Source organism: Hemicordylus capensis, chromosome 1 (assembly GCF_027244095.1).
Source record: "Hemicordylus capensis ecotype Gifberg chromosome 1, rHemCap1.1.pri, whole genome shotgun sequence".
Taxonomy (NCBI): Eukaryota; Metazoa; Chordata; class Lepidosauria; order Squamata; family Cordylidae; genus Hemicordylus; species Hemicordylus capensis.
The window spans coordinates 180,141,600-180,168,840 of NC_069657.1; the positions used below are offsets into that span (position 1 = coordinate 180,141,600).

The 27,241-nt window shown below is 44.2% G+C and overlaps 1 protein-coding gene across 1 annotated transcript in view; it reads left to right on the forward strand.

Annotated features, from left to right (window-relative positions):
* KIF5C (kinesin family member 5C) overlaps positions 1–27,241 on the forward strand; it is a 173,754-nt gene that overhangs the window by 50,084 nt on the left and 96,429 nt on the right. Inside the window, exon 3 of the mRNA XM_053257583.1 lies at positions 10,392–10,465. Coding sequence (XP_053113558.1) covers positions 10,392–10,465 — 74 coding nt within the window. The remainder of the gene's footprint in view (positions 1–10,391; positions 10,466–27,241) is intronic.

The window sequence follows — 27,241 nt, forward strand, 5'->3', positions numbered from 1 at the left end:
ACTCAACCCCATAGCCCGTTCTAAAGCCAGTTTGAAATGGGTCCAGATAATCAGATTCCTCCAAAACCGCCTGGAGCTGGTTAGCCACCACCCTCTCGATTACCTTGCCCAGCCAGGGGAGATTGGAGATTGGCCTATAACTATCCATCACTGAGGGATCCAGGGTAGGCTTCTTAAGAAGAGGTCTAACTATTGCCTCCTTCAAACAAGAAGGCACCCTCCCCTCCCCCAGAGATGCATTTATGATATTAACCAGGCCATCTCCAACAATCTCTCCGCTAGATCGAAGCAGCCAGGTCGGGCAAGGATCCAGAGAACAAGTGGTAGGCCGCACCGCTCCAAGCAGTCTGTCCACGTCATCAAGAGTCACAGATTGAAACTGATCCATCCTAACACTGCAAGAGGGATTGCTAGATACCTCCCTCCCGGACCCTGCAGAAATAGTGGAGTCCAAGTCGGCCCGAATACAGGATATTTTATTTGCAAAGAACCCACTAAAGGCGTCACAGCAGAGTGTCTCCGGGAACTGATTTGAGGCAGAAGGAGCAGAAATTATACTCCTCACCACCCGGGATAATTCTGCCGTACGTGAGCCTGCAGACGCAATTCGCGCCGACCAAAATTGTTTTTTTGCCACACGCACCGCCATTGCATAGGTCTTCAAATGGGTTCTATGCTGCATCCTGTCAGATTCGAGCCGAGTTCTCCTCCACCTGCGTTCCAGTCGCCTACCAAGCCGCTTCATCCCCCGCAACTCTTCTGTATACCAGGGGGCCATCTTAGAAGCAGGCCTGGAGGGACGCTTAGGAGCAATAATATCTACTGCCCTGGTGAGTTCTCTGTTCCATGTTCCCACCATGGCCTCGATAGAATCACCGGCCGCACCAACATCGAAACCCTCCAAGGCCTTTTGGAAACCTGCTGGGTCCAGCAGCCTTTTTGGACGGACCATCCTAATAGGTCCGTCACCCCTGCAGGGGTGGGTTGCGTCCGCGATACCAACCTTAACCAGGTGGTGATCCGTCCATGACAATGGGGTAACCAACGGATTCCCCACCCACGGAACACCCCCCTGATCCGAACAGAAGACCAAATCCAGTGTGTGGCCGGCAACATGAGTTGGTTCAAAGATTAATTGGGATAGGCCCATAGTTGTCATGGCCGCTATGAACTCCTGAGCAGCACCAGACAAGCCAGCCCCAAAGTGGATATTGAAGTCCCCCAGCACCAAAAGCCTGGGAGACTCCATCACCAACTCCGCGACCAGCTCCGACAGCTCAGTTAGGGAGTCAGTTGGGCAGCGGGGTGAACGGTACACCAACAGAATCCCCAATCTATCCCTAGTTCCCAGCCTCAAAAATACACACTCAATATAGGTCAACTGTCTCACAGGGGCCCTGGTAAGGGAGATAGTATTTTTATGGACCACAGCCACTCCACCCCCCCGCCCACTTCCTCTAACCTGCTCCACAACAGAGTAACCTGGAGGGAGAAGCTGAGCCCACACTGGGCCACTCGCTTCCCCCAACCAGGTCTCAGTTATACACACCAGATCAGCTCCCTCATCCATGATTAGATCATGAACAATTTCGGTCTTATTTTGAACTGACCTGGCATTACAAAGGAGCAAGGTCAGGTTCTGTGGGTAATTGGTGCTGTTCCCCAAGGCCTGAGAGTTGTCAGAACAGTTGGAAGTAGAGATAGTCACTAAATTACCAATTTCTCTTCCCCTGTAACGGCCAGCTGTTCTGCCAGCGCCAATTCTTCTATTCCCCACCACTACAGCAATAGCCGCCCCCAGGCTGTCAGGCGCAGCCCCCGCATCCGCCCCCTCAGGAGAACCCAAACACATCCCGTCAACTAGGCCTGGCACAACTCAGGACAATAATAAAAGCAGCATTCATACCCCCCCCCCCCAAAAGAAAGAGAAATCCACCCACAAACAACCCCCACCCCCCAGCCCTCAGTCCCAGCCCCAAAGGCCCAGCCCCAAAGGCCCAGCCCCCTTTGGCGGCCGGCTTCGGCGGCCGCCTACAGGCAGGCCGCCGGCATGTCTTCAGCAGTCTTTATAAGACTCTAGAGCTACCCAGCAGCCCCCTCTGCCACAAAGGGCTGCCGGCTGACACAGGTGTTAGTTGTCAGGCTTTCTGAAGACAGCGGCTGGTAGGCAGCTCCTCGTCAGGGTAAGATAGATAGAAACACAAACCCAGAGGGGCCAGATGTAAAGTCCGGGTGGTGAAGGGGGGGAGGGAGAGAGGAAGAGAGGGAGGGAGGAAAAGAGAGCCAAACCCTCAAGCCTTCTTCACCTCCTCTATGCAGCCGGCATGTCTTCAGCAGTCTTTATAAGACTCTAGAGCTACCCAGCAGCCCCCTCTGCCACAAAGGGCTGCCGGCTGACACAGGTGTTAGTTGTCAGGCTTTCTGAAGACAGCGGCTGGTAGGCAGCTCCTCGTCAGGGTAAGATAGATAGAAACACAAACCCAGAGGGGCCAGATGTAAAGTCCGGGTGGTGAAGGGGGGGAGGGAGAGAGGAAGAGAGGGAGGGAGGAAAAGAGAGCCAAACCCTCAAGCCTTCTTCACCTCCTCTATATCATTGCCTTCCTCCCATGCAGAATGAGATGATGCCTTTGCCATTGTCACTGAAGTGAGCATTCTTCTCCTTCCTATATCTCTGTTGCTCAATATAGGTGACTATAGATAGATAGATAGATAGATAGATAGTCATCATTCTGTCAGTTCTGTATCAGTGTGTGTTCATATAGTACCAAGAGTTGGAGTAAAACTTAGATTCCTCCTATCGCAGTCCCCAGGTAAGTGAAAGGGGAGATTAATTCTCATGATAAAGTAGAGCAATTTTCATTTAATCTTCCTAGTTTTCTATCCACCCCCCCACCCGCAGCCAACTCTGTAATACAGAAACACATTAGTATGAATCTCCCATGTGTAAGGATAGGCTGGAACACAGTTCTGCAGTCTGCAAAGCTAGTAAGAAGAAGAATCCGAGGACTAATTCACATGTTCAGCAAACACTGGGCTGTGGCCTGCCTCCTGTGCAGCAGCTTAATTTTCATGATCCTTCCTTCTCCTTTTCAGAGGAGAGAGAGACCAAACTTTCCAGATAACTGGTGTGTACTGTTCATTGTACAGTGGTCCCTCTACTTACGAAATTAATCCGTTCCGAATGCACATTTGTAAGTCGAAAAATTCGTAAGTCGAAAAGCGGTTTCCCATAGGAATGCATTGGGAACGGATTAATGCGTTCCGGAGCCTAGAAAAAAGACCCAGACCCCCAGTAAGGCTTGCAAACTGCACAGGAACATTTCTTTTCAAGAATAAACAGGCAGTAAACAGGCAGGCAAGTCAAGGAAACCGCATGTAAAATTTGTAAGTCGAGGAAACCCCATCTAAAAATTTGTAAGTCGAAAAAACCGCATCTAAAACCGGATCTAAAACTGCCGTTTGTAACTCGAAAAATACTTATGTCGAGTAGTTTGTAAGTCGAGGGACCACTGTACATACTTTTGCATGCAGTAAGAGGCATGCATACTTGCATGTGGCATGTAGAAGATTCCTGGTTCTGTGAATGGATGAACCAGATCTGAGTTTGTTCCTTGGAAGAAAAAAAGCAGGACTTTTTCCATGGGTATTGACAGCAAAATTTAGTAGTAGCAGAGCTTCTGTCCCGCCGCTAGGTCATCATTCATGCCATTATGTCATCTTTGACTTCTGCTATTCAGGACCAAGCTGGTGTATTCTGAATCCTATGGAAGAAAAGAGACCACCAACTGGAGCAATTTTCTTAATATGCCTCATAATCCTGCTCATCCTTACTTGTAAGTCCCACTGAGTTCAGTGGAGCTTACTCTCAACAGTAAGCGGTATTGTGGCCTTAGTAGCTATTACAGATTTGCTGTTTCTTGAGAGTGTTTGAATGTTTTACCTAGCATTGCCTTTTGTGCCTGACATCCAGGTGATCCTATTACTATTATTTAAAAAGGTAATAAATATTTGGCAGTATCATAAATATGCTAAATCATTGTAAACCGCTTAGAGAGCTCCGGCTATAGAGCGGTATATAAATGTAAGTGCTATTGCTATTGCTATAAATAACCCTGCAGAAGGAACTCTTCTCCTGTGTCTTCCAAAAAGCCTCTCCTGAGAGCTGAGGAAGCCACTCCAGCCCCCCCATCTGTAGCGGTGTTCGTTATCTTTAACTCTTCCAGAAAGCTGCTAATGATCAGTTACTGATGTATGCCTATGATGGGCCATTCTCTAATTAAGCAAACCTGCCACTGCTCACTGCAACTGGGTTTGACCTACTGGAACACTCAGTGAGGACTACACTACAGTGTTCAGCATATGTTGGTGGTCAGTATGTGTTAAGTATTTATGCTTCAGCTTTCTCTAAGATGATATTTATAGCATAATATCCACAAGAGGTATTCTAGAGCAAAGTTGGCCAGGAAGCAAATGAAGATGAAGAAGGAAGCCACGACCTTGACAATGCTATAAAAATAGCTGCCATTGCTATAACAGGATAACTAGACTAGGATAACCTACCCATTTTGCTTTTCCTCTTGATGTCCCTGCCTGCAAGGCCTCAAGACTCTTCTAACTTTATTCAATCCATTTGTTCTCTCAGTTTTTGCCTCATCAAGGAAGGGGAGTAAAACAATTTTGTCAACATGAAAAATTTAGTGCACATGCTGAAGAAAATACCTTAATCACCAGTTGAAATTGAGGCTAGTACTGCACTAGTCTCTCTCTCTCTCTCTCTCTCTCTCTCTCTCTCTCTCTCTCTCTCTCTCTCTCTCTCTCTCTCTGTGTATGTGTGAAAGAGAGAGAGAGAGAGATTTTCAGCAATCTCCCCATCCCTCTGCAGCTGTCTGTACTTCCCAAAAGCTGTGTCCATGAGGGCCCCTAGCCCTTAGGAAAATAGTTTTGGGCGGTACAGGCAGCTGCACAGGATGGGTGAATCACTGAGCTGGTTTGCTTTGTGGTAGAAAATGCTGGTGCAAGACTAGAATGGATGTCAGCTACTTCATTGAAGAAAATATTGTTTTTGCTTGCTCTAATCTTGCCAAAAGCCACTTAATGGCACAGCGGGGAAATGACTTGCCTAGGGAGCAAGAGGTTATTAGTTCAAATCCCCACTGGTATCCACCTTTATTGGGCAGCATCAATATAGGAAGGTGCTGAAAGGCATCATCTCATACTGTTTGGGAGGAAGCAATGGTCCCACAATGTAGCGCACCAGGAGTGTAGAGCTTTGGGGGGATTCCCCTGCTGCCAGGTGCTCTTGCCACCTGGCTTAGTGGATGCTCAGGCTTCAGGCAGCTCAAGTGTTTACACGATGGGGGAGTGGGGTAGAAGGGAGCTTTCATGCCCTTCTACTCTGCTGTTAGCTTGGGCCACCCAGTTGCAGAGCACTGGAATTGGGACCAGTCCTAGCACTTCTCACGGCCAGCTATGTCTCCTGCAATAAGAATCCCCATAGGTTTTGGAGGATGAGTTGGTCAGCACTGTTTCTCTGGACAGCTCCATGGGTGCAAGAGAGCTGACCTTGAAGTAAACTGAGCCAGTTTCTAATCTTGGTTCCTGACAGTTTCTCAGTTAACAATTAGCTTTACAAATGTACACCAAATAGTCTGCTTTGTGCAGAGATTGGAATAATGAATTCTCAGTTTTATGTGAGAAAAGGATTATTCACTACTTGTTAAACTTAAAGCATATTTACCTAGTAATTTATCAAAATATAGAACACATATTTTGTCCTCTTAAAATTCTATTTTAAAAACTCCTTAAGGTAATTTTTGAAAGTGATTATAAATAAATAAATCTGAAATCACTTTCACATTATTCCTTTTGTGCAAAATGCATCTACCTGACTTTGGGTGACTTCCCCCTTTGTCCTACAGCCCCTCCCCCTGCACCTGCAAGCCCCCAAGAGAAGTTTCTGAGGGATGTTGAGGGCAGGAGTGTTCCCTTGTGGGTTCTTCTTTCTGCAGGCACTACTTAAGATACAGCTCTTTGAAATCAAATTTGTCAAATGTTACAATCAGTGGCACTATTAATGGATGTGATAGGGTTAGAGTTTCTCTTACCTCTTCTAAAGTGTTGAATCTGGGACAGGGTTGATGTCCTGCCTGCAAGTGCTGTAGGAGTTCATGCTCATTTAAGAGAGACTCAAATACAAACATGTCAATTTGCACTATTAGCTGCTTAACAGGATTTATGGTTGTTGTTAACTAGCAGGGAGGCGAATCTTGTCCCTTCCTCCTCTGTGTTAGTATGTCTCTCAACACAATTTTTATAGCAAATTCTCCAGAACCATTTTGCCACCTAATGGTGTAGTGAGCAAGAGGTTGCCGGTTCGAATCCCCGCTGGTATGTTTCCCAGAATATGGGAAACATATTCCCAGATTATGGGAAACACCTATATCAAGCAGCAGCAATATAGGAAGATGCTGAAAGGCATCATCTCACACTGTGTGGGAGGAGGCAGTGGTAAACTCCTCCTGTATTCTACCAAAGAAAACCACAGGGCTCTGTGTTCTCCAGAAGTTGACACTGGCTTGATGGCACAACTTTTACTTTAAGTGCCAAGCCATTGGGGTTTCCACATGTTGCCTGCCTGGAGGCCTGGTCCTTTAGGTCAGCTGCAGCTCCTTCTCCAAAGACTTCTCTTTTTGCCTTTCTCTATGCCTCCCCCTTCCTCTGCTCCTCCTCCTCCAGATGTAAAGACATCTGAACCTCCCTTCTGACAGGTGAGAGTCCTCTCTGTCATATGGAACTTGGTTCTGCTGAGGCTACACACGATCCACCAAATTTCTATTTGAAGCCAAAAATAACTCTGAGATGTTCACAAGGAACAGTGTTTTGTTTTTTGTATCCTGGTAACCAGAGTGTAGAGAAGTTGACAAGCAGGTAACCAATAGTCAAAGATCAGAAACCATGTCATTGCAACAGGCTAATATTGAGACTTAACGTGATCCATAGATTAGACCTGGAATCTGTTTTAACACTAGGATTGAATCCACGAATATGAGACAATAAAGAAGAGTGCCTGTGAAGCACCCATACGCTTCACCGCAATTGACAAGCAACTGAAGACTGTCTTGGTTCTCAAGGTAAAGAAGCAAGGCTTCCGTGCCCAATAGTCTAGGCTTGACCCCTAAAGTAAGCCCTGGCTGGTATACTTGAAGGAAACCAAATCTCTTTAGACCATGGTGGATACATGCAATCGACCACTTTTAGCCAGATTTGCATAAATTGTGTAAAACAATGTGTAGAGTTGGGTTCCCCCCCTTTTGTTCTATGATGTGTGTTCCTCGGAAAGGTTTAGTTTTGAAATGTGTTCAAATTTCTATGAAGAACATATATCTGACTTGATTCTTTTGTCAGAATTCATTAGTCCACTGACGGTTTACAGAACATATAAATATTTATCTAATAGCAGCCTCGTATTAAGGACAATATTAATACTTTTGGTAAACCTGGTAACGTTTACAGTATCATCATTAATGTATGTTTTTCTCTTAACATTGATATCTTTCCACTGTATATGTATAGGCTCAACCTAACTTTAATTAAAATATTTCTATTCTGCCTGATAACAGGTTTCTAAGGCAGGAAAATTAGCACTCACAATAAGCATTCAATTTTTTTTTAAAAAAAAGGCAGTGGTGACATAAAATAACTGGGGAAATGATTATTTAAAATGTTCACTTTCTAGTTCTTAGCTACTGCTGCTGCTCCAACTGCTGGTCTCTAAATGTTCTGTAGTAACCAGACAGAAGAAAATGGCTGCTCACTCAGAAGTATCCTATCTAGCAGCAGCCAGGGTCGAATTACATCAGATATTTGCATCCTTAGGGCACCTTCTCACCCAGGCAGCATGATAGTCTTTTTCCCAGTGGCAGTGGTGACTGAAGAAGCCGGGGACGGGGGGAAGATTGATATAAAATGTCCACTCGTTAATTCTTAAATGTTTCTGTTCTTGCTGCAGCTTTTTATCATGAAATATTTTGCTGCTATTAATATTGTTATAAGGACAGAATCCTGACTACAGATTTTATCCCCATGATCTTGCAATTTAACTACCTATTCTATTCTGTTTTTTTTAAAAGAAAAGCAAAAACCCATGTCTTAAATATCTCTCTGCCATGAATATACTTCAAAACGTTTTTAATATATTTTTTAGCATTTGCCATTTTAAAATGACAAAATTTCAGAAAATATGCTTAGGCTTCCATCTACCTTTGTTGTTTGCCATTAGCCCACAAGAAGGAGCTTTCCTGAATTAAATGCCAGCAAAATTGCAGTCCCAAGTGGTTTTATTTGAGTGAAATTCAGTGCAAGGATAATTTAAAAAATCTGATTTGTAAATATCTATGGAAAACCATCTTCAGTTGCTGTTTTAGGCAAAACTATTGTCTTGGTAATATTCATTGCTTTTCTTTTTGGTCAAGCTTGCAATTTACTGAATTGAAAATCAATATGATGCTACTTTTCAGGAAGGTATTCAGAATGAGACTTTGCAATTGCAAATAATTGTCATTTATCCAGCTGTTTAGAGGCCCCTTGGTAAGTAGAAGAGGCTGGCTGGAAGCCTAGATTAGTATTTTTAAATGTCTTTGGAGACAAGACCTATAATTCACTTTCTTCATTTTGTGAATTTGTTTGTCTCTCTCTAGGAAGGAAAGAAACTGTGCTACTGTCAGTAATGAGGTTGTGGCGATGTTTGTGCAAAAATGGGGAAAAATTTCTAGATGCTAGTATACATTGATTATCTGTGTCAGACGTTTCATTGTTCCTTTGGTTTTCTTAAGTTTGCCCCCCTGTCCCTTCAGCCTTGGAGCTAAATTTCCAGTATACTAACCAGGAAAATGGAACTTGGAATGGGATTAAGGAGAAAGAGAAATCATTACGTCTGTGACACTTTATGAATATGGGCCATCTTTTGGCAAGCTTTGGATTGAGCATACTGTGAAGGTTTTTTAAAAAGCTTCTGAGCTTTTTATAGTTCGTGTTGCAATAAAAGCTGTTGTGACAACATAGTCTTTCCTAGGTTTGTTTGTTTGTGTTTTTCTTTTCTATTACCAGTAATTAAGGCTGGCTTGACTATACAAGCAGATTAGGGAACCTCCTGAGGCAGCACAATTCAACAAGGACTCGACTGAGCCAGAAGATTCATGCAAGTCTCTCTATTGCTTCTGGCACTGAACTGTGTGAAATGAGAGCAGGCCCTAGCATTCTCTGCAACGTGTAAAAATAATTCTGGGGCACACTCCCCCAAATCAGCATGGAATCTTGAATCTAGTTCTAGTGGGTGTTCCTAAGGAAGCATGATAAGAGGCAAATCTTGCTATACTTCAGGGGTGGATTACCTGAGGCTCTCAAGCTGTTTTGGGAGTGCAACTCCTATCATACCCAGTTACAATTTATTGTGGCTGGGGATTATGGAAGTTGTAGTCCAACAGTATCTGGAGAGTCTCAGGTTGGCCACCCCTATTAAACCTGAAGAGAAGAACTTCTCAGTGGTTGTCACAACATACTGTTTTGATGTCAGAATTAGAAGTTATACAATTTCTGATATTTCTTCTTCTCTAGCAGTGCGAAATCTTATATTAGGCAAAAAAGCTTAAGTTGGTTGCAATACTTCTCAAACTGGGGACATAAAGCCATAATATTTTATCTGCAGTCTATAATCTGGGCTATTTTTGTGTGTCACTCATCTCCCAAAATAATATACATTAAAAATACCTTATGGTTGCTAGTGTCTCCCTTTTGTCATCTGATCTGGTTAAGGTACTCTGATGCCTTAGACTATAAGGAGAGGTCACTTATATTTCTGATAGAAGAACCTGACAAGAATGTGTTGGGGGTTCCTCCACGCCCCCCTGCCTTGGCCATCCCAGCTTTGATCCTGCTATTTTGAGCTGGGGAATAGCCTAGCTTCATCTCTTTCAAGAGAGCAGCTCTTGAAGGGTTGGCAAATCTCTTATATATGGCTTTGATTCATTTCCCTTGGAATGTGAGATAATTCATACTGCAGATCCAGCTTTTTCTCCTTATCCTCCACAATTAAGGAAGGGGACATTAACCTGTGTCCAAAGGATATTTATTCAGGAAAGCAGTAGGAAGTCATAAAGGACGTTATTATCTAAATGAGATCTGGCTGTCCAAAAAAAAATCTGGTTTCTTTGTTACCATAGCAACACAGCACATCTGTACATTTTCTAATGCATCACCTTCATTTAATTCTCCCAATTTCTCCTTTTTAAAAGATGAAATATTGACTAATACATAATGGTGCTTTGCTTTTTCCTTCCTCTTCTTGGCAAAGTTTAGTATTCTTCGACAACTTATACTCCACACTTTTGTTTCAGATGTCCTTGAGGGCTACAATGGTACAATTTTTGCATATGGCCAAACATCATCAGGAAAAACACACACTATGGAGGTAAGAGTGGCTTTAAAAAATCATAGATTTGTTAGCTATGAAGATTAGGTATGAACAACAGTTTTAATTTGGTGAAACACAACACACTGTGCTGCGACCCTACCTCAAGATAGATAATGTGTTGATATTGGCATTCGTCAGTATCCAGGTTCTCACACCACAAAGGGAAGACTATTTCACTCATGCAATGGGAGTGGAGTGATTGTTGGTGACCCCACTCCCTTTCCTCTGGAGGAGCATCGAGGTAAGGAAAAAGAACTGGAGATTTCTGAAAATTGTTGTTGGGCAAGTGAAACATTCCCTGCCCCCCCCCCCCCCGCTTGCTCAGCATTAGTCTGGATCCTGCTCAGTCTTCTGTGTGGCACATATTCAGAATTTTATTGGCAAATACGTTAAAATGAGTAAAACACAGTGTTCAACACTAAATGTTGAATTCATCCTTCCTTACCATTTCCTTTAAACACAAATTTGGATGTTGACCTGCAGGGATGGGTGGAGGTTGAACCTGAAATATAAAACAATGTTTTTAACAGAGCAGCCCTATATACTGTAGATCTTATGCCAGCTTGGAAGGAATAGATTAGCTCAAAGGTGTGCAGGCATAGTGGATATAGGCATGGTTTTACCCAGTGGAACTGCTACCTTGATATGACACTGATGGGGGGGGGAATGGACATTTGGGGTATAGGGAACCAGCTTCAGTTCGAGTGTGAACTGCACTCGAACCTGGCTGGACTAATTCGGTCTGTCCCTCCTTTGGGAACCCCCCCCCCCCCGTTTGGTTCAGTCCGGGGGGGGGGAGTCGCGAATTTTTAAATTTCTGTACTTCTAGCCTCTTCGGGGGGGGGCTTCCTGAAGGCCGTGGGGTGTTGGGGTTTGTGTCCGCAAAGGTTCCCCCTCCCCCCCATCAGCCTTGGTAATCACTGCAGCAGCCCGGTTTACTGTATTTTCTGGCCCATTCAGGCCTCCATAAGTGCCCCGGTTCAAACCGAGCTGGTTCAGAACTTCTGTTAAAGTAGAGTGGGTGGGAGGGGAGTAAAAAGTTACCATTAGAAGTGCTGCTGCTGGCAGTGGCAGCCTTGGAGGTGGTGGCAGTGGCCCATAGTGGTGTGATGGCAGCACCCTGGTGGCCTCCCCTTGGGTAGCCTGGGCCGGTTCGGGCCCAGTTCAGGCCTCTGCGCAGGTGTGGAGGTCACTAAAATCACTTTTGTTTGTGCACATCCCTAGTACTTATTCCTCATATGTAGATAACAATACACAGATGTCTTCGTGACCTCCATCTTCGTGACCTCTGCCCCTGCGCAGAGGCACGAACTGGCCTGGGCTATGCCGGGGGAGGCTGGGGGGGGAGTTGCCCCACCCCCCTGAGCTGGTAACTTCTAAGGTATCTTTTTACTCCACTCCTGTTCCCTCCACTCTTTCAGAAGTCTCCCTGCCCCTCCTTGCCCTTTAGTGGTAAAGGAGTATTCTTACTGTATTCCTCTTTACCAGTATGCCTCCGAGCTGTTCGAACTCGAACCTGATCTGGTTCAAGTGTACATGGAACCTAACAGGGTCAGGTAGAGTCTAATTGAGACTCAAACCAAACTGGCTTTTCCAGCTTTGTCCACCTCCCTAGTGCTTATTCCTCATACATAGATAACAATACATATATGTCTTTGTGTAGAATCTTCTAGCTATGTCTGTGGAAGCATTATTGGTACGTTGGGCCTCCAAACCCTACTCCTGGGTATCCAGTGGCTTCATAAATATGCCCTGTATTTATTGACATTATGCTGTTGTGAGTGAAATGCTACTCTTGTCTTCCTTGGCTGGCCCTGGATGTCTTCCTGCCTGGAAGTTGTGCCAACCCATTGGTGGGAAGCTCTAGACTAAGTGTTCTAACTAAGAACATAAGAACAGCCCTGCTGGATCAGGCCCAAGGCTATCTAGTGCAGCATCTGTTTCACACAGTGGCCTACCAAATGTCTCTGGGAAGTCTATCCTCAGTCTGTTGTGCCCTTCTCCCTACTGCACCATGGATGTGTGGAAAGAAGGCAGTAGAGTAGCTTCCTTGATTGAGGATAAGAGGTAGGATATGTACTGGGTTCCATGACCCTTGCCATTGCTGTGTGGTGATTGTCACATTCCCCACATGCAGATATACAGAATGTATTTAATGGGTTTGTGAAGAATTGCTTAAGAAAAGGTCTTGGAATTTGCACAGATGTGATCACACTGCTTATATTGAAACGTGGCCTTCTAACAATTTAAAATCGGTTGGCTCCAAAAGAGTTGGATTAAATATTACCCTTCAGAGTTCTGACATATTTTGAATTGTACAAAAATTTGTATTCCTGCAAGTGTGCATAAAATTTGCTTAATAAAATTGTGTTAGTCTGGGCACTGATTTATATATGTGTGTGGGAGGGGTGTGCTTCGCAGTGCTTCATTTGTCACCCAATTAAAGAAAAAATGTAGATAACTAATGTTTTGCTTTGCTTTTGTGTCATTGCTTGAATGTTTTGTGTCACTGCTTCCTTGAAGAATCATTCATGCAGGCACTGGTCTATATAGACTATTAATCTTCCACAATGGAATTCATTTGTCAAGCTGAAGCTGGAATATATCTATATTGTAAGCTCCCACAGAATGGGATCGTGTTCTGTAGGTCAAGAGCATCTTAAAACTAAATAAGGGGAGCTTATCCTTCAAATGAGGTCCTTTTAGGTGATCATTTTAATCACTCTGTTTTAATCCCTTGTGGTTTTGTTTACATTCAACTGCTTCCTCATAGGGTTATAGTCTATATACTGGCTGGAATTCTACTGTAATAAGGACATCCCAAGTTTGCATAGTTGGCACCCATATTTTTGATGAATATCTGATTGTTTGGAAGGAACGCCTGATTTACACTGTGTTCTGAAGTTCTTTTGAAGCTTATTGGGAATTCCTTGCTGAGGTCTGTAATGACCCTGGGTCTACATATTGTGACTATGTGTGTTTGAGAGCCAATAATAATTTCTGTTAACCAACAAGATTTGTTTGTTTTTTCTTGCTCTTCTGCAGAAGCAAAGTGCCTCCCTTTTATGTTTGCTGCCTTGTGAAGTGATTTTACAAGGGAGGAATGGTGGGCAGTACTTATTGGGATGCAGCATCACAAAAGGCAATCTGCGTTGTACTTTGTTTCCCTGTTTTGACAACAGTTTTTTAAAAGATTGTTCTACCATTCTCCTTACGACTTATTTTTTAATATTTTGAACTTTGGTTTTCTTCCGCCTTCTTGGACAGTTAAATTAGGTGATTTTTAATATCATTTTTGATCAATCAGATGATATTGATTCATTTTCTTGCTTTAGTTCATTCCTTTACATTTCCATAACTTTCCACTCTGGCTGCTGTTGTCCTTCTCCGTCTCAACTTTAGCTCGCCTTTTCTGTGATACTTGTGCAAGTATGTTCTAACTTCCTTCATTTCTTGCCTTGGAAGATATGCTTCCATTTCCCCCTCTTCATAAAATAACTCTTATTTTTCTTTGCTCAGCTGACCCCCCCCCCTTTTTTTTTAGTTGTCACTCCAGTCCTGTTATTTACCTCAGGTTTTTTCTCTCTTTCTCTATTATATTTCATAATAAATCAGTTGCTGTTCCCAGCAACTGTTGTCTTTTATTTTTTCTGAACATCTTCCTCTTTCTCATATTTCTAGTTATCTGTCTTTCTTTATTGGAAGATCTTTCTATTATTTGCTGGCACTAAAAAGTACTACTCCCCCCCCCCCTTTGCTCCAGTTTTTTGAAACTTGCTGGTGGTTTATATTTTCAGTCTGCCTTTAAGTACTAATGTTGTATTCCATATCCCTTTTATCTGTGTCTCTCCAGCTAAAACAGCACATGAGTGAGTGTGTGTAATCTCCAGATTTGTATGTTTCACTCTTTTTCTTTTTTCTCTTTAAAAAATTGATCTGTTTTCTCTTACCATCATCTAACAAACTATAATACTTTAATTTTTCTTTTTGTGCCCAAACTGGAGCACTGCTAGTACTGGTACTTACTACTTAGGAGAGCTGGTCTTGTGGTAGTAAGCATGACTTGTCTCCATGGCTAAGCAGGATCTGCCCTGGTTGCATCTGAATGGGAGACTTGATGTGTGAGCACTGCAAGATATTCCCCTCAGGGGATGAAGCCGCTCTGGGAAGAGCAGAAGGTTTCAAGTTCCCTCCCTGGCTTCTCCAAGATAGGGCTGAGAGAGATTCCTGCCTGCAACCTTGGAGAAGCCGCTGCCAGTCTGTGAAGACAATACTAAGCTAGATAGACTAATGGTCTGACTCAGTATATGGCAGTTTCCTATGTACTTCCTCTTCTAGTTAGTTGCTCTCCTTACTACTTCTTTGTATGATCTGTTTTTTGGTTTTGATTTCCTCCATTTCTTTCTGATTGCACATTTGATGTTTCTGTGACAAATTTTTGCTGAGGAAAAATCATTTCCTCAATATACTGGGGCTTCTCACAATTCTATACTAGGTCCTTTAATTTTTAACCTACTTTCCCAGTAGGTTTATGAGATCACTCGGCTGTGTGCGTGTCCCCTATTGGTACCTGGACCAATATGAACCAAATTGGGTACAGTTGTAGGGATACCTCAATGGCGTAGTTTGTGATGATGTCATCCACCCCTATTCAAGATGGAGGACACATGATTTATTTATTTATACTCCACCCCTCCAGTACACAACTGCTTGGGGTGGCTCACAATACTAATAAAATAATGTAAATAAGACTAGAAAAGTTAACCAAATTAAGTTATATAAGTGAAAAGACCAAGCTAAAATTACAATTACAATTACATTTTTACAAAAGTTATTTTAAAAGCTAAAAAACGGAGAGCTATAAAAACTATAGCATCTACCGGATATAAGCAGCAGATGAAACATTTAAAAGCCTCTTTAAAAATAGGCTTTTAAAACTGTTGTATTTAAAAACATTGATGGAGAGAGCATGGCTTTTCAGGGAGGGTGCTGCAAAGTTGACGTGCCACAACTGAAAAGGCTCTGGCTCTAGTTCCTGCCAACTGGATCTCTGTTAGTGGCGGGGCCATGAACGGGGCCTGAAATGATGAGTGGAGGGCCCTGACAGGTTCATATGTGCGAATGCAGTCGGACAGATACCACAGGCCCAAGCTGTGTAGAGCTTTAAAGGTCAAGACCAGCACCTTGAATCTAGCCTGGAAGTGGAACGGTAACCATTAAAGCTGCCACAGGATGGGTGTGACCCTTGGGAAGTGACTTGCGCCCATGAGCATCCATGTGGCAGCATTCTGGACCAGATCTTGAATTGATTTGACTGATTTAGACTAAATTTGGTACAGTTTGAATGCCTCAAACGTTTGTGATTATGTCATCCACCCAAATTCAAAATGGCGGACACATGAACGTTTGAGGCGCAAGTGGGCTAACTTGTGAACTTCCTAGCTGATTTGGACCAAATTTAGTCCAGTTGTAGGGATAATAAAAGTAGGCAGATTAGTTCTTTCTAGAATAACTTGTTCATCTTTAGGTTCTCTTACTCATTCTTTAGGTATTATATCAGATGTAGGCTGATTATAATCTGTTGTGTGTTTCTGCTTTTGGACTTGCTTATTCTTGTGCTGGTTCCTTGTCGTTCTGTTTCCATATGACTATTGGCTCACTTGTTTTTTAGCTTAAAAATTTCAGACAAAATTTTCTTTTCTTTTAGATTTTTCTTCTCCGATTACTTTTCTTGCATTAGCTGTTGCTGTTGATACTATTTTCCCCTATTATCAAGCTACACATCTTAGTGTTATGTTTGGTACTTCTCTCTTTTATCACATTTCATTAGTAGTCAAGTTATATCACTTTGAACTGTCAAACATTTTAAAAGTTCATTTCTTTCTGTCTTTGTTCCCTTATTTTATTTTGTTTGGATTATTGATTTTAGTCTCTCTCCTTAAGCTTCTTGTTCCTATCTTGGATTCTGTTGCCCATCTTTTTTTTGCATGCAAATGTTTCTCTACTCTTGCTTTTGTTGCACTATTTACTGTCGCTCTTAATTTTAAGTCTTTTGTCTTTTAAAATGGATATCCATTCTTTAGTTCTTCCTTAACTGTTCATCTTTGATTTCTGTATATGCTTTTCAGTCTTTGTTTTCTGTTGCTTCTCTGTTACTCATTAAGCCTTGTATTTTGTCATCTGTTTTGTGTAACTGTGCTTTTCCATTTTATTGTTTGTTCTTTATGGAATTGATTTCTAGTTGATATTCAGTTTATTGATTTCTCTTCCCTTGTTAGAGATTTGCCAATTTAAGGTATCCTCTACATTGCTATGGCTTAAATGTCAGCATTCCCTTTACTCCCAGCTTTTATTTATTTTGTGTTTTGTTTGTTAGATTGTAACCTGTTTGGACACGGCCTGTTTTCTTATGTGTTCTTAGCATTTAAAACAACAACAACCCAAAAAACAATTTGTGGCTCACTAACACTGTCCATTGACCTAATGCTGTACTGAGCACATGGCAGGTGCTCAGTAGTTGCAGACAAGTTAATATGAAAGTATTTTGTGAAAACTTTACAGAACCACGTGCGTGTGTGTGTTCTATACAACTTGAAGAGGAAAGCATGGTAATGGAAAATATGTCTAGAAATAATTATTCAGCGATTGTCCTGAAGAACAGGTGACTTCACTAACATAACAATAAAATAAATAAATAAATAAGAAACTAACCCAGCCTTGTAGTAGTTAAGCAAAAAAAAAAAAAGGGGGGGGAACACGCACCTTAAAACATGCTCCAAAGTTTTTGTTTTGTTTTCCCCTAGTCTGATTTGGGGGGTCTACATTTGGAGAGGGTGGCAGGTTATGTCTTTGTAAAAAAAATTTGCCATGGCTCTGGAAACAGTGGCATCTTCAGCAGTGTTTGAAATGCTGAGAGTGTTCTGGATGGCCAGCTCCCTGTAGTTGTCGCCTTTTAGCCTACTTTCCAGTAGGCTTATGAGATTACCTGGCATTCTGTGTGTGTGTCTGTGTGTCCCCACCCCCATCAATTTCACAATGCCTGGACCAATATGAACCAATTTGGGTACAGTTGTAGGGCGTCTACTCAATGGCGTAGTTTGTGATGATGTCATCCACCCCAATCTAAGATGGCGGACACATGAACATCTGAGGTACAAGTAGGCTAACTTGTTGACTGTCTAACTGATTTAAACCAAACTAGGTACAGTTGTAGTGAGTGACATACAGGGACACCTCAGTTGTGTAGTATGTGATGATGGCATCTATCCTGATTCAAGATGGCGGAACCATAATCTTTTGAGGCGCAAGTGAGCTAACTTCTGAACCGCTTAACCGATTTGAACCAAATTTGCTACAGCTGAATGGACACATAGGGATGCCCCAATGGTGTAGTTTGTGATCCCAATCCAAGATGAAAGAAGCATAAACTTTTGAGGTGCAAGTGCACTAACTTGAGAACTGTCTGATTCGAACCAAATTTGGAATAGCTGTAGTGAGTGACACACAGGGACACGTCAATGGTGCAGTTTGTAATGATGACATCCACCCAGATCTAAGATGGACACATGAACATTTGAGGCACAAGAGATCTAACTTGTGGACCTCAAGGCAGTGAAAAGAAAGTAGGCTGATTGTTAATATCATTCTTAGACCCATTCCAAACTGGCTTTTGGGTGAGCTATGGGGTGGAGACTGCATTGGTCGGCCTGATGGATAATCTCCAATTGGGAATTGACAGAGGCAGCGTGACTCTGTTGGCCCTTTTGGAACTCTTGGCGGCTTTTGATACTATTTACCATAGTATTCTTCTGGAACGTCTGAGAGGACTGGGGGCGGGAGGTTTCGCTCCTACCTCACAGGCAGATTCCACATGGTGTCTCTTGGAGACTGTTGTACTTCAAAATCTAAACTTTCCTATGGTGTCCCTCAGGGCTCCATATTGTCTCCGATGACATCTACATGAAACTGCTGGGAGAGATCATCAGGGTTTTGGGACAGCATGTTATCAATATGCTGATGACACCCAAATCTATTTCTCCATGTCAACATGATCAAAAGGCATAACCTCCCTAAATGCTTGCCTGGAGGCCGTAATGGGCTGGATGAGGTAACAAATAACAAACTGAGGCTGTATCTAAATAAGGCGGAGGTACTTATTGTGCGTGTTCGGAACTCAGGAGACTATTTTGATCTGCCAGTTCTGGATGGGGTCATGCTCACCCATCCAAACCTCTCCCTGGTGTCCCAGGTTGAGGCGGTGGCCAGAGGTGCTTGTTATCAGCTTCAGCTGATATACCAGCTGCATCATTTACTTGAGATTAACAACCTCAGAATGGTGGTACATATGCTGGTAATCTCTAGGCTGGATTACTGCAATGTGCTCTATGTGGGGCTGCCTTTTGTACATAGTCTGGAAACTGCAGTTGGTACAGAATGCAGCAGCCAGGTTGGTCTCTGGGTCATCTAGGAGAGTCCATATTACTCCTGTGTTGAAGGAACTAAACTGGCTGCTGATATGTTTCTGGACAAAATACCAGGTTCTGGTTATTACCTATAAAGCCCTAAACAGCTTAGGCCCTGGGTATTTAAGAGAATGTCTTCTTCACCATAAGCCTCACCACCTGTTAAGATCATCTGGTGAGGTTCATCTGCAGTTGCTGCCAACTCATTTGGTGGCTACTCCAGAACAGGCCTTCTTCGTTGCTGCCCCTGGACTTTGGAATGCGCTTCCTGTTGAAAAAAGCAAATTTGGCCGATTGCATCTTACTTTCATTTTCAGCCTTTTTGTTGCTTTTCAGCTTCTGACTATTGGCGGCAGACTTGCCATCGGCCATGCAACGCATGCACCCCGAGCAGATTCTGGCGGGCTCGCTCTCCGAGAGCTCCTGCCCCAACCAGCCCTCCACCATTCCTGGCTGCTCTCTAGCCTCCTTGGTGGCCACCTCTGCGCTGCAGACCACAGCCTTACCTGCTCTGGTGGCGTCTGTCGATACTTGCCTATCCCACTCCCTGTGCAAGACAGCAAAGAAATCTAAGCATCAGAGGGAAGAAAAGGAGGCCAAGGCTCGAAAACACCTGAAGGCATAAGCGTCCCTCCGCCTAAGCAAATCCTTACTCATTCAAGCGGTGTGCAAGAAGATGCACCCACACCGGGACATGGCCGAGAAGGCCAAAAAAGAGAGGGGCCATACTGCGGCCGTGGTGAGTGCTCCTGCCTCATACCCGATATCCCCCTTGGAGTGCTGGCGGGGAGCTAGCAGGATTGCCTAGCTCCCCCGCATCTGACCTGGCATCCACCAATCCTGTGCTGGACCGGCCAGAGCCTGAGCATGCCATGTCTTTTGGGGACATCAACTGGCAGCACCTGCAGGTAATCTTCCCACCCCCGCTGGGAATACACCCCCTCCCCAGTTCCCCCTGATGTTACTGGATGGTTGAGAGATGTTTTTTTTTTTTTTTTTTGCCAGGGAGTGCATGCTACTTATGGCACAAGCTGTGGTACTCTCGGGTCCACCGGCCTCTGCCCTGCAGCCCTTACATAACCTCAGGCACCTCTCATTGTCATCACCCGACTTCAGCCCGGCCCGCTCTTGACTGAGCACCTTGAACAGGAGGAAGGGGAGTTATCTGAGGAGGAGAGTACACCTGTGCCTCCTATTTCTGCTAGATTATTAATTAATAAATAATAATAATAGTAATAGATTGTTTGCTTCCAACGATTTTGATAAATTATTATCTAAAGCTAAGCGCATAATCAATGATGTGGCCCCCTCTGCCATAATGCAGACATCTGAACTGGATCAGAATGTATTCCCTACAGTGTCTCCATCCCCTTTGGCTGTCTCCTTTCCTGACCTCTTCAAACAGGTAGTGTTGGCAGCATGGCAGCATCCTGCTTCCTGTAGGCTAAGGCCAGTGGGCTCCTTTCCCAAGAAACATTACTCTTTCCCCCAGGAGGCCACTGCACTCTTAGCCACTCTCCAGATTGACCACCCCCATCATCCAGATGATGTCAGGGGATCTGGTTAATACAGAAGGGCAGGAACAACTTAGCACCTTGGAGCATAGAAAGGTGGATCTCTTACTGAAGAAGGCTCATGAAGCCTCTGCCAATTCCATATTCACCAGGGTCTCAGTCCTTTGGGCCAAGGAGTTGGCTGCACTTGTTCCCCCAGAGAATTTCAGACTCTGGCAAGGAATCAATAAAATAGCCAAGGGTGCTGCCTTCATGGCAAATTCCAGCCTGGATTGTGTGCAGCAAGCCTCTCACTCTCTTGCTTCAGGGGTGGCTATTCACAGGTTCCTGTGGCTACGCAGCTGGCAGGTGGACCCCAAATCTAAGGTGGCTCTATCATCCTCCCCCCATTTAGGGACCAACCTGTTTGGGCCTGTTCTAGACTCGGTCTTGATCGAGACTCAGGACAAAAAGAAGGCAATGCCTCACACTAGAAGGAAGCCCAGGTGGCCCATTCGGCCCTCCACCTCTACTTCCTTCCATCTACAGAGGCAGTTCAAAGGGACCAATCCTTTCACTCAGGTGATTACAGGACCTCGGGATTCAGAGGATCTGGCAGATCCCAGTGGAGGCCCCACAACAGGGGAAATTAAAGGAGCCAAGGTGGTCGCTCCTTCAATTATGCACCCTCCCAGAACAAGAGGCAATGACACCGAATACATAGGGGGAAGGCTCTCTCTATTCACCCTCACATGGATGTCCTCGACATAAGATCATTGGGTGTTGGACACCATTTCTCAGGGTTACACTATAGACTTCCTCACCCTCCCCCCCCCAACAGCCTTGTGGTCACCCCATGGTCCAGGAACCCAGAGAAACACCAGGGACTGAACCTAGCTATTCATCATCTCCTGAGGATTCGGGCAGTAGAACCCATGCCCTTGACACAAGAATGCTCCATTGTCTACTTGCTGTTGTTTCTGGTGCCCAAGAAGGACGGGGCGTGGAGATCTGTCCTGGATCTAAAACGTCTGAATGAGTTCTTGGTAAAGAGAAAGTTCAAGATGAAGTCTCTGTGCTCCATCAAGGAAGCAATCTGACCCAACAATTTTCTGGCATCCATCGACCTGTCCGAAGCCTACCTCCATGTCCCCATCCTCCTGGGCCACAGAGAATTCCTCAGGTTAATCTACAACTCACAGCATTTCCAGTATTGGCCGCTCTCGTTTGGGCTGTCGTCCGCCCCAAGGGTGTTTACGAAGCTGGTGGTGGCATTGTCACACGCTCCCACCAGCAGGGGGTGTGCATCTACCCTTTCTTGGATCACCTGTTTATCTGGGCCTCGTCCTTCCATCTAGCCCAGGCCCACATCCACCTAACGCTTCAGTGCCTAAATGACAGGAAGAGCCATCTCCACCCTTGCCAGTCCCTCCAGCACCTCGGGGCCAAGTTCGATACGGTCCCTGCTTTAGTCTCCCTTCCTCAGGAATGGAATGACAAGCTCTCCTCATGCTCCTGGCCCATCTTTTAGGGCTGATGATAACTTGCATGGAATGCACCCATGGGCCAGGTGGCACGCTTGTCCCCTGCAATGACTGTTGCTGCCATTTCACGATCAGATCATGGCAGGCGCTCATGTGAGCATTCCCCTCACCCTGCACGTAAGGACCTCCTTCTCTGGCCCTCGACCGCGGCCTCCCCCTGGTGGTACCACGCTGAGTGATTGTCACCACAGATGCCAGCCTATTGGGATGGGGAGCAACCTGCCAGGAACGTCTGGCCCAGGGCACCTGGTCACTCATGGAGTCCAAGAAGTACAAGTCCCAGGCCTTGTACCACTTCCGCCATACCATCCAGGGAAAGCACATCCTCTTTTGCATTAACAACATCACTACCAAGGCCCACAACAACCGCCGGGGGGGGGGCACCCACTCCACAGCCCTGATGAAGGAGGCCTCTCTCTTGTTTCAGTGGGTGGAGAGCCATCTCCTATCCGTTCTGGCTGAACATCTCAGCGGGTTGGACAATGCTTAGGCGGACTGGCTGAGTCATCCGCAAGTGGTCCCAGCAGAGTGGTCACTCCACCATGAGACCTTCTGGCAGATAGACAGGCACTTTGGTCTCCCACCAGTAGACTTTTTCACCACTTGGAACAATGCTCTGCTCCCGAGGTTCTTTTCAAGGAACCACAGCTGAGAAGCCGAGGATACGGACGCTCTCTCAGTCTGGTGGCCTCCGGGTCTCCTGTATGCCTTCCCGCCTCCAGTCATCCTCCCCGAGATGATAGCCAAATTGAGAGCAGGGCAAGCGGAGCTGGTCCTCATAACACCGTATTGGCCCAGACGGGCATGGTTCTCGGCTCAGCCGCCTTGTTGCCTTCCGCTTTGCTGGGACCTGTTCACACAGGGACCCCTGATGCACCCCAATCCGGAGTGATTCCAACTCTGCGCATGGAGATTGAGCGCGAAAGGTTGAGGACAGCTGGCTACTCTTCTCAGGTTCAGGACACCATCATCTCTGCCCGTCGCCCATCTACACAGAGGATCTACCAGGCCACTTGGATGGTGTTCTCCAGATGGTCCCGCAGGTATCACTAGGATCCCCGCTACGCAGGTGTCCCTGAAGTGTTGCACTTCCTCCAAGACGGGTTGTCCCTCCATCTGAAACCCAGTACGCTTAATTGCCAGGTGTCGGCCCTGGCTTCTGTTCTAGATCTGTGCAGTGTAGGTTCCCAGGATGTTGGGGATTGAAGCCTCTGGAGGGAGGAGGCAGCGATTTCAATTTCCAGTCTTGTCTCGAGCATGTGCACTTCCTGATCCCATTCATGATGAGATCCAGTTCCAGGGAAAAAGGACCCTTCACAGGTAAGAGCAATGTCGCATCAGGAGTTGCATCAACATATGCAACTACAATCATGTACATTGTAGGCATGCAAAGGCCAAGTTTGTATATATGTGTTTGTATATGTATCTCAAACACCCTTTATTATCACTCCATGCAGCCCAAATACTCATACAGGGCAGCTGTTAGGACAAATGCAATGAAGGGGATGCTTAGGGGATTGGGGCATCCATGAAAGGTGTCATGAGACTAGAAGTGTGAGCACTGTAAGATATTCCCCTCAGGAGGTGGAGCCACTCTGGGAAGAGCAGAAGGTTCCAAGTTCCCTCTCTCCATCTCCGCATCTCCAAGATAGGACAAGATTTATTTATTTTTAATAGGACAAGATTTTTTTATTGAACCAACAAACTACCAAAGCATACAGTACATTGCCAAAGCACAATTATATACAAAGTGGTTGTTTGTACATCATATATCTACAAAGATTTACACACAAGGATTTGGAAACCCACAAGGTTATGAAGTATATGCAGGTAGTACTGTAACTCGGGGGTGTGGGGGTTCAAGGCACATCAGGTAATCGGGGGGATTACGTCCAACGTCCATTTCCACAATTTGTCCCATTGCTGTTTAGAAGAGAGACTCTTGTCTTTTTGCACATAACCATACAAACTTTTCCAGAAGAGATTTACTGTCTCATCTGCGTGAACCTCTTGGTCGCATCTTCCCTCCCTATTCCTATGCAGGAGCATTGCATAAATGACATAACAGGTTTACTAAACTGATTACGAGAAGGGGAACGTTCCAATTCCCTAGTATGAGGGCACCCGTTCTGGCCCCTTTCCTTGAAGGTTTCTTTCTGGGACCTCGAAAGGAGGTTCTGTTGCTCAAACCCGAGGTTTGTTCTTCCCAAGTCTGTTTTTCCAAATCAGGCCACTCTAACAGCTTGCTTACTCCCTACCACACTCTTTTGGCTACCACACACTCTTTTAAGAAATGTGAGTGGGTTTCCCTGAATGTTTTACCTAGCTCACTAGCTTTCTGTTTGCAGGTGATTTTAGGGCACTCTTGCTGGTCCTCTGGGAGCCATGGCTTAGCCGCATTAAGTGGTAGTACTTGATGGTATAAACACCACCTTGTTTCCCATAAATGGAAAGGAACTTTTTTCTCCTTAATGAGAGCGATAGGGTGATCGGGTTGCAACAAGTACTGTGAAGTGCGCTGTTTGTAGCGTTTACGTTCTAAATCCGGTTTTAAGAAACCCACTTCTAGAATCTCTCCATAAATTGTTTTCCTTAGCTGCTTAACTGAGGAGGATCCTTTAAATAGATCCGGTTCAACCTTCTATTTTTTAAGTGTGAATAACAAATCTCTCAAGTAGTCCAGGTGTTCTCTTTTTAATACCTGTGTGATATTACCATTGAAAGATTCTTTCCCCCACCATGCTATGCCCCATGCTGACTTGCGCCAACGCAGAGCGAAAAGTGAGACCCAGGTTTTTTGCAGGAGGTTGGACATATTATGGACATAGGGCTGAGAGAGATTCCTGCCTGCAACCTTGGGGAAGCTGCTGCCAGTCTGTGAAGACAATACTGAGCTAGATATACCAATGGTCTGACTCAGTATATGGCATCTTCCTATGTTCCTATCAGATTAACCTATTGCCTCAGGCCCACAGTAATTTTGGATTAATTAAGAACATTGCCCTATTGGTGGTCCAGTGGTACATTCTGAGTGGATATGTGTACCCAAGTATTTTAAGCATGCACGCACAAATATTTCTCTTTTGGTAGAATTATCCTATTTAAAGGCAAATTATGTAAACTTAGATTATTATGCAAAATGCAAACTTAGATATGCGCTCAGGATCTCTGCCCAAATCTATATGAGCTGAGAGGCCATCTTAGAAGCTGCACCTCTGATCTTAAATTGTCTTTTTTAGAATGGTATGTAATAGTTGAGCATTTTCTGGAAGTGTTTCAGGGCCACTCACTTGGAACATCTGTTTTGTTGGTAAATAAAAATATATATAATAGCCCACATGTTACACATGCCTGTGCTGCTGCTGTGGGAAGTGCCAGCAGTCTTGCCCAAGAGCACAAGTGTGCAAATACTTCGTTTCACTCCCAGAGTGCAGGTGCTTCAACTTAAGTATTTTCATAATTGTGCAGGACTGCTGGTGTTTATTTAGACACCCACAGCAACACAGGCCAATTGGAAATGCTGGTGCAAGCCTGTGCAAATGTGAGCTACTGATATTATTTATATACCACTTTTCAGTTGTATGTCCTGTGCTACTGGAGAATGGGAGGGATAAAAAACCCAAACAAATGTGCAGTCTCCCATGAGAAGATAAGTGAGTATCAGTACTTTGCTTCTTATAAAATAACCGACTCCTTCGGTAGCTTCTCTTCCACTTGCTAACTGAAGGATGGCATGTATGCAATCTCTTATTCTTTGCTTCCCTTTAGAGAATCCGTTGGGGGTGGAGTAGTCAGGGGAAATCACCCGCTCATTTTTGTGCAGATGATGATATGGCACAGTAATCCCCTAGCTCAGAATGTAATTAAATCAACTTATCTGTGGTACTTGAGCTGCTGGAGAAAAGATGTGTTCAAAAGCCAATTTACATTCAGAATTACAGGCTCATATTATTATTATTTAATACTTTAGGGAAAGGGGTACTGTTTGCTGCTTGCCAAGTAGGAATTCTTGTGATGTGATTTTAGGCAAAGATCCTAATCTATACTAAGCTTTAATCCTCCAACCTTGTCATGTAAAGCTATTTAAATCTATCTTTTAAGAAAAAAGGTAAGCCATTTTAAAGATGAGAGGACATCCATTCCTCAGGATACAGCCTTTTTAATATAGGGTTTTCTATTTAAAATCTGGAGTGCTTCATTTCCCAGGTTACAAATACCTTTAACATTCTGGGGCACATCCTTTTACAGCTTGCTAAATCTTCTTAATTATTTCACGGTCCTTTTTCTTCAGTCCTTGCAGTCCCACACAGCCTCTCTTTTCATCCCCCAACCTCTGATCCTTTACAAAACTCTGTGGAAATCCTAGATCTTTCAGTATGACACACAAATAAGTTATATGGCACTTTTTGATGAACTTTCATAGGCAAAAGCCTACTTCCTCTAATGCAAGCAGCCTAGGAATATATGCATACAGTGTGGACTCTTAAAGTTCATGTGCATCCTTCACTCCCTCCTTCCCTCTCACATGTGTTCCATTTCCTGGTGTCACTCTTAGTGCTAATCTGGAAAGAGGTTAGTGCTAATCTCTGAATAATTGTTTGAAGTGGGTTTGTAATTTGGTTTGCGGTTAGTGTTGGCTGTTGCTTGCCTTTGGGGCAATCTTTGTAGAAGGGTTGGGTGGAGAAAAGAGGGAGCATGTGAGTTTTCAGGGGTTGCTTCCGATTGCCTTATCATTTTTAATTGATCTAACATTTATATACAGTTCCGCCTGATATGTGCATTCATAGGCGGTGTACATAAGTTAAAATACAAGTATAAAAAAAGGATAAAATGATTAAAATGATGTAAAATGGTCTGCATTTAAGATTGATTGATTAAAAACCTGAGAAAACAGGTACATCTTAAGAATCTTCTTAAAAACAGCCAGAGATTAAGAAACTCTAATTTTGACAGGGAGTGCATTCCAGAGCCCCAGGGCAGCCACAGAGAGGCCTGGTTCTGAGTAGCCATAATCATACTTCCCCAGATGCAGGGAGGTTCCTTCATACTGGTTTAAATGTTTAAGCTGGCTGCCACTCCACCAATTCTGTTGCACTGTGATACAGCACATCATGTCTAAAAGGACTATAGTTGAAAACTGTAATAAAAACTTACAGATTTGCTAGCTTCTTGTATGTGAAACAGCACAGAGAGCTATAAATAATAGTTGGGTTCTAAATAGAACTTCCTAGAGTTCATGTAGATCTTCTAATGGTTAGAAAAGAGGAGGCACAG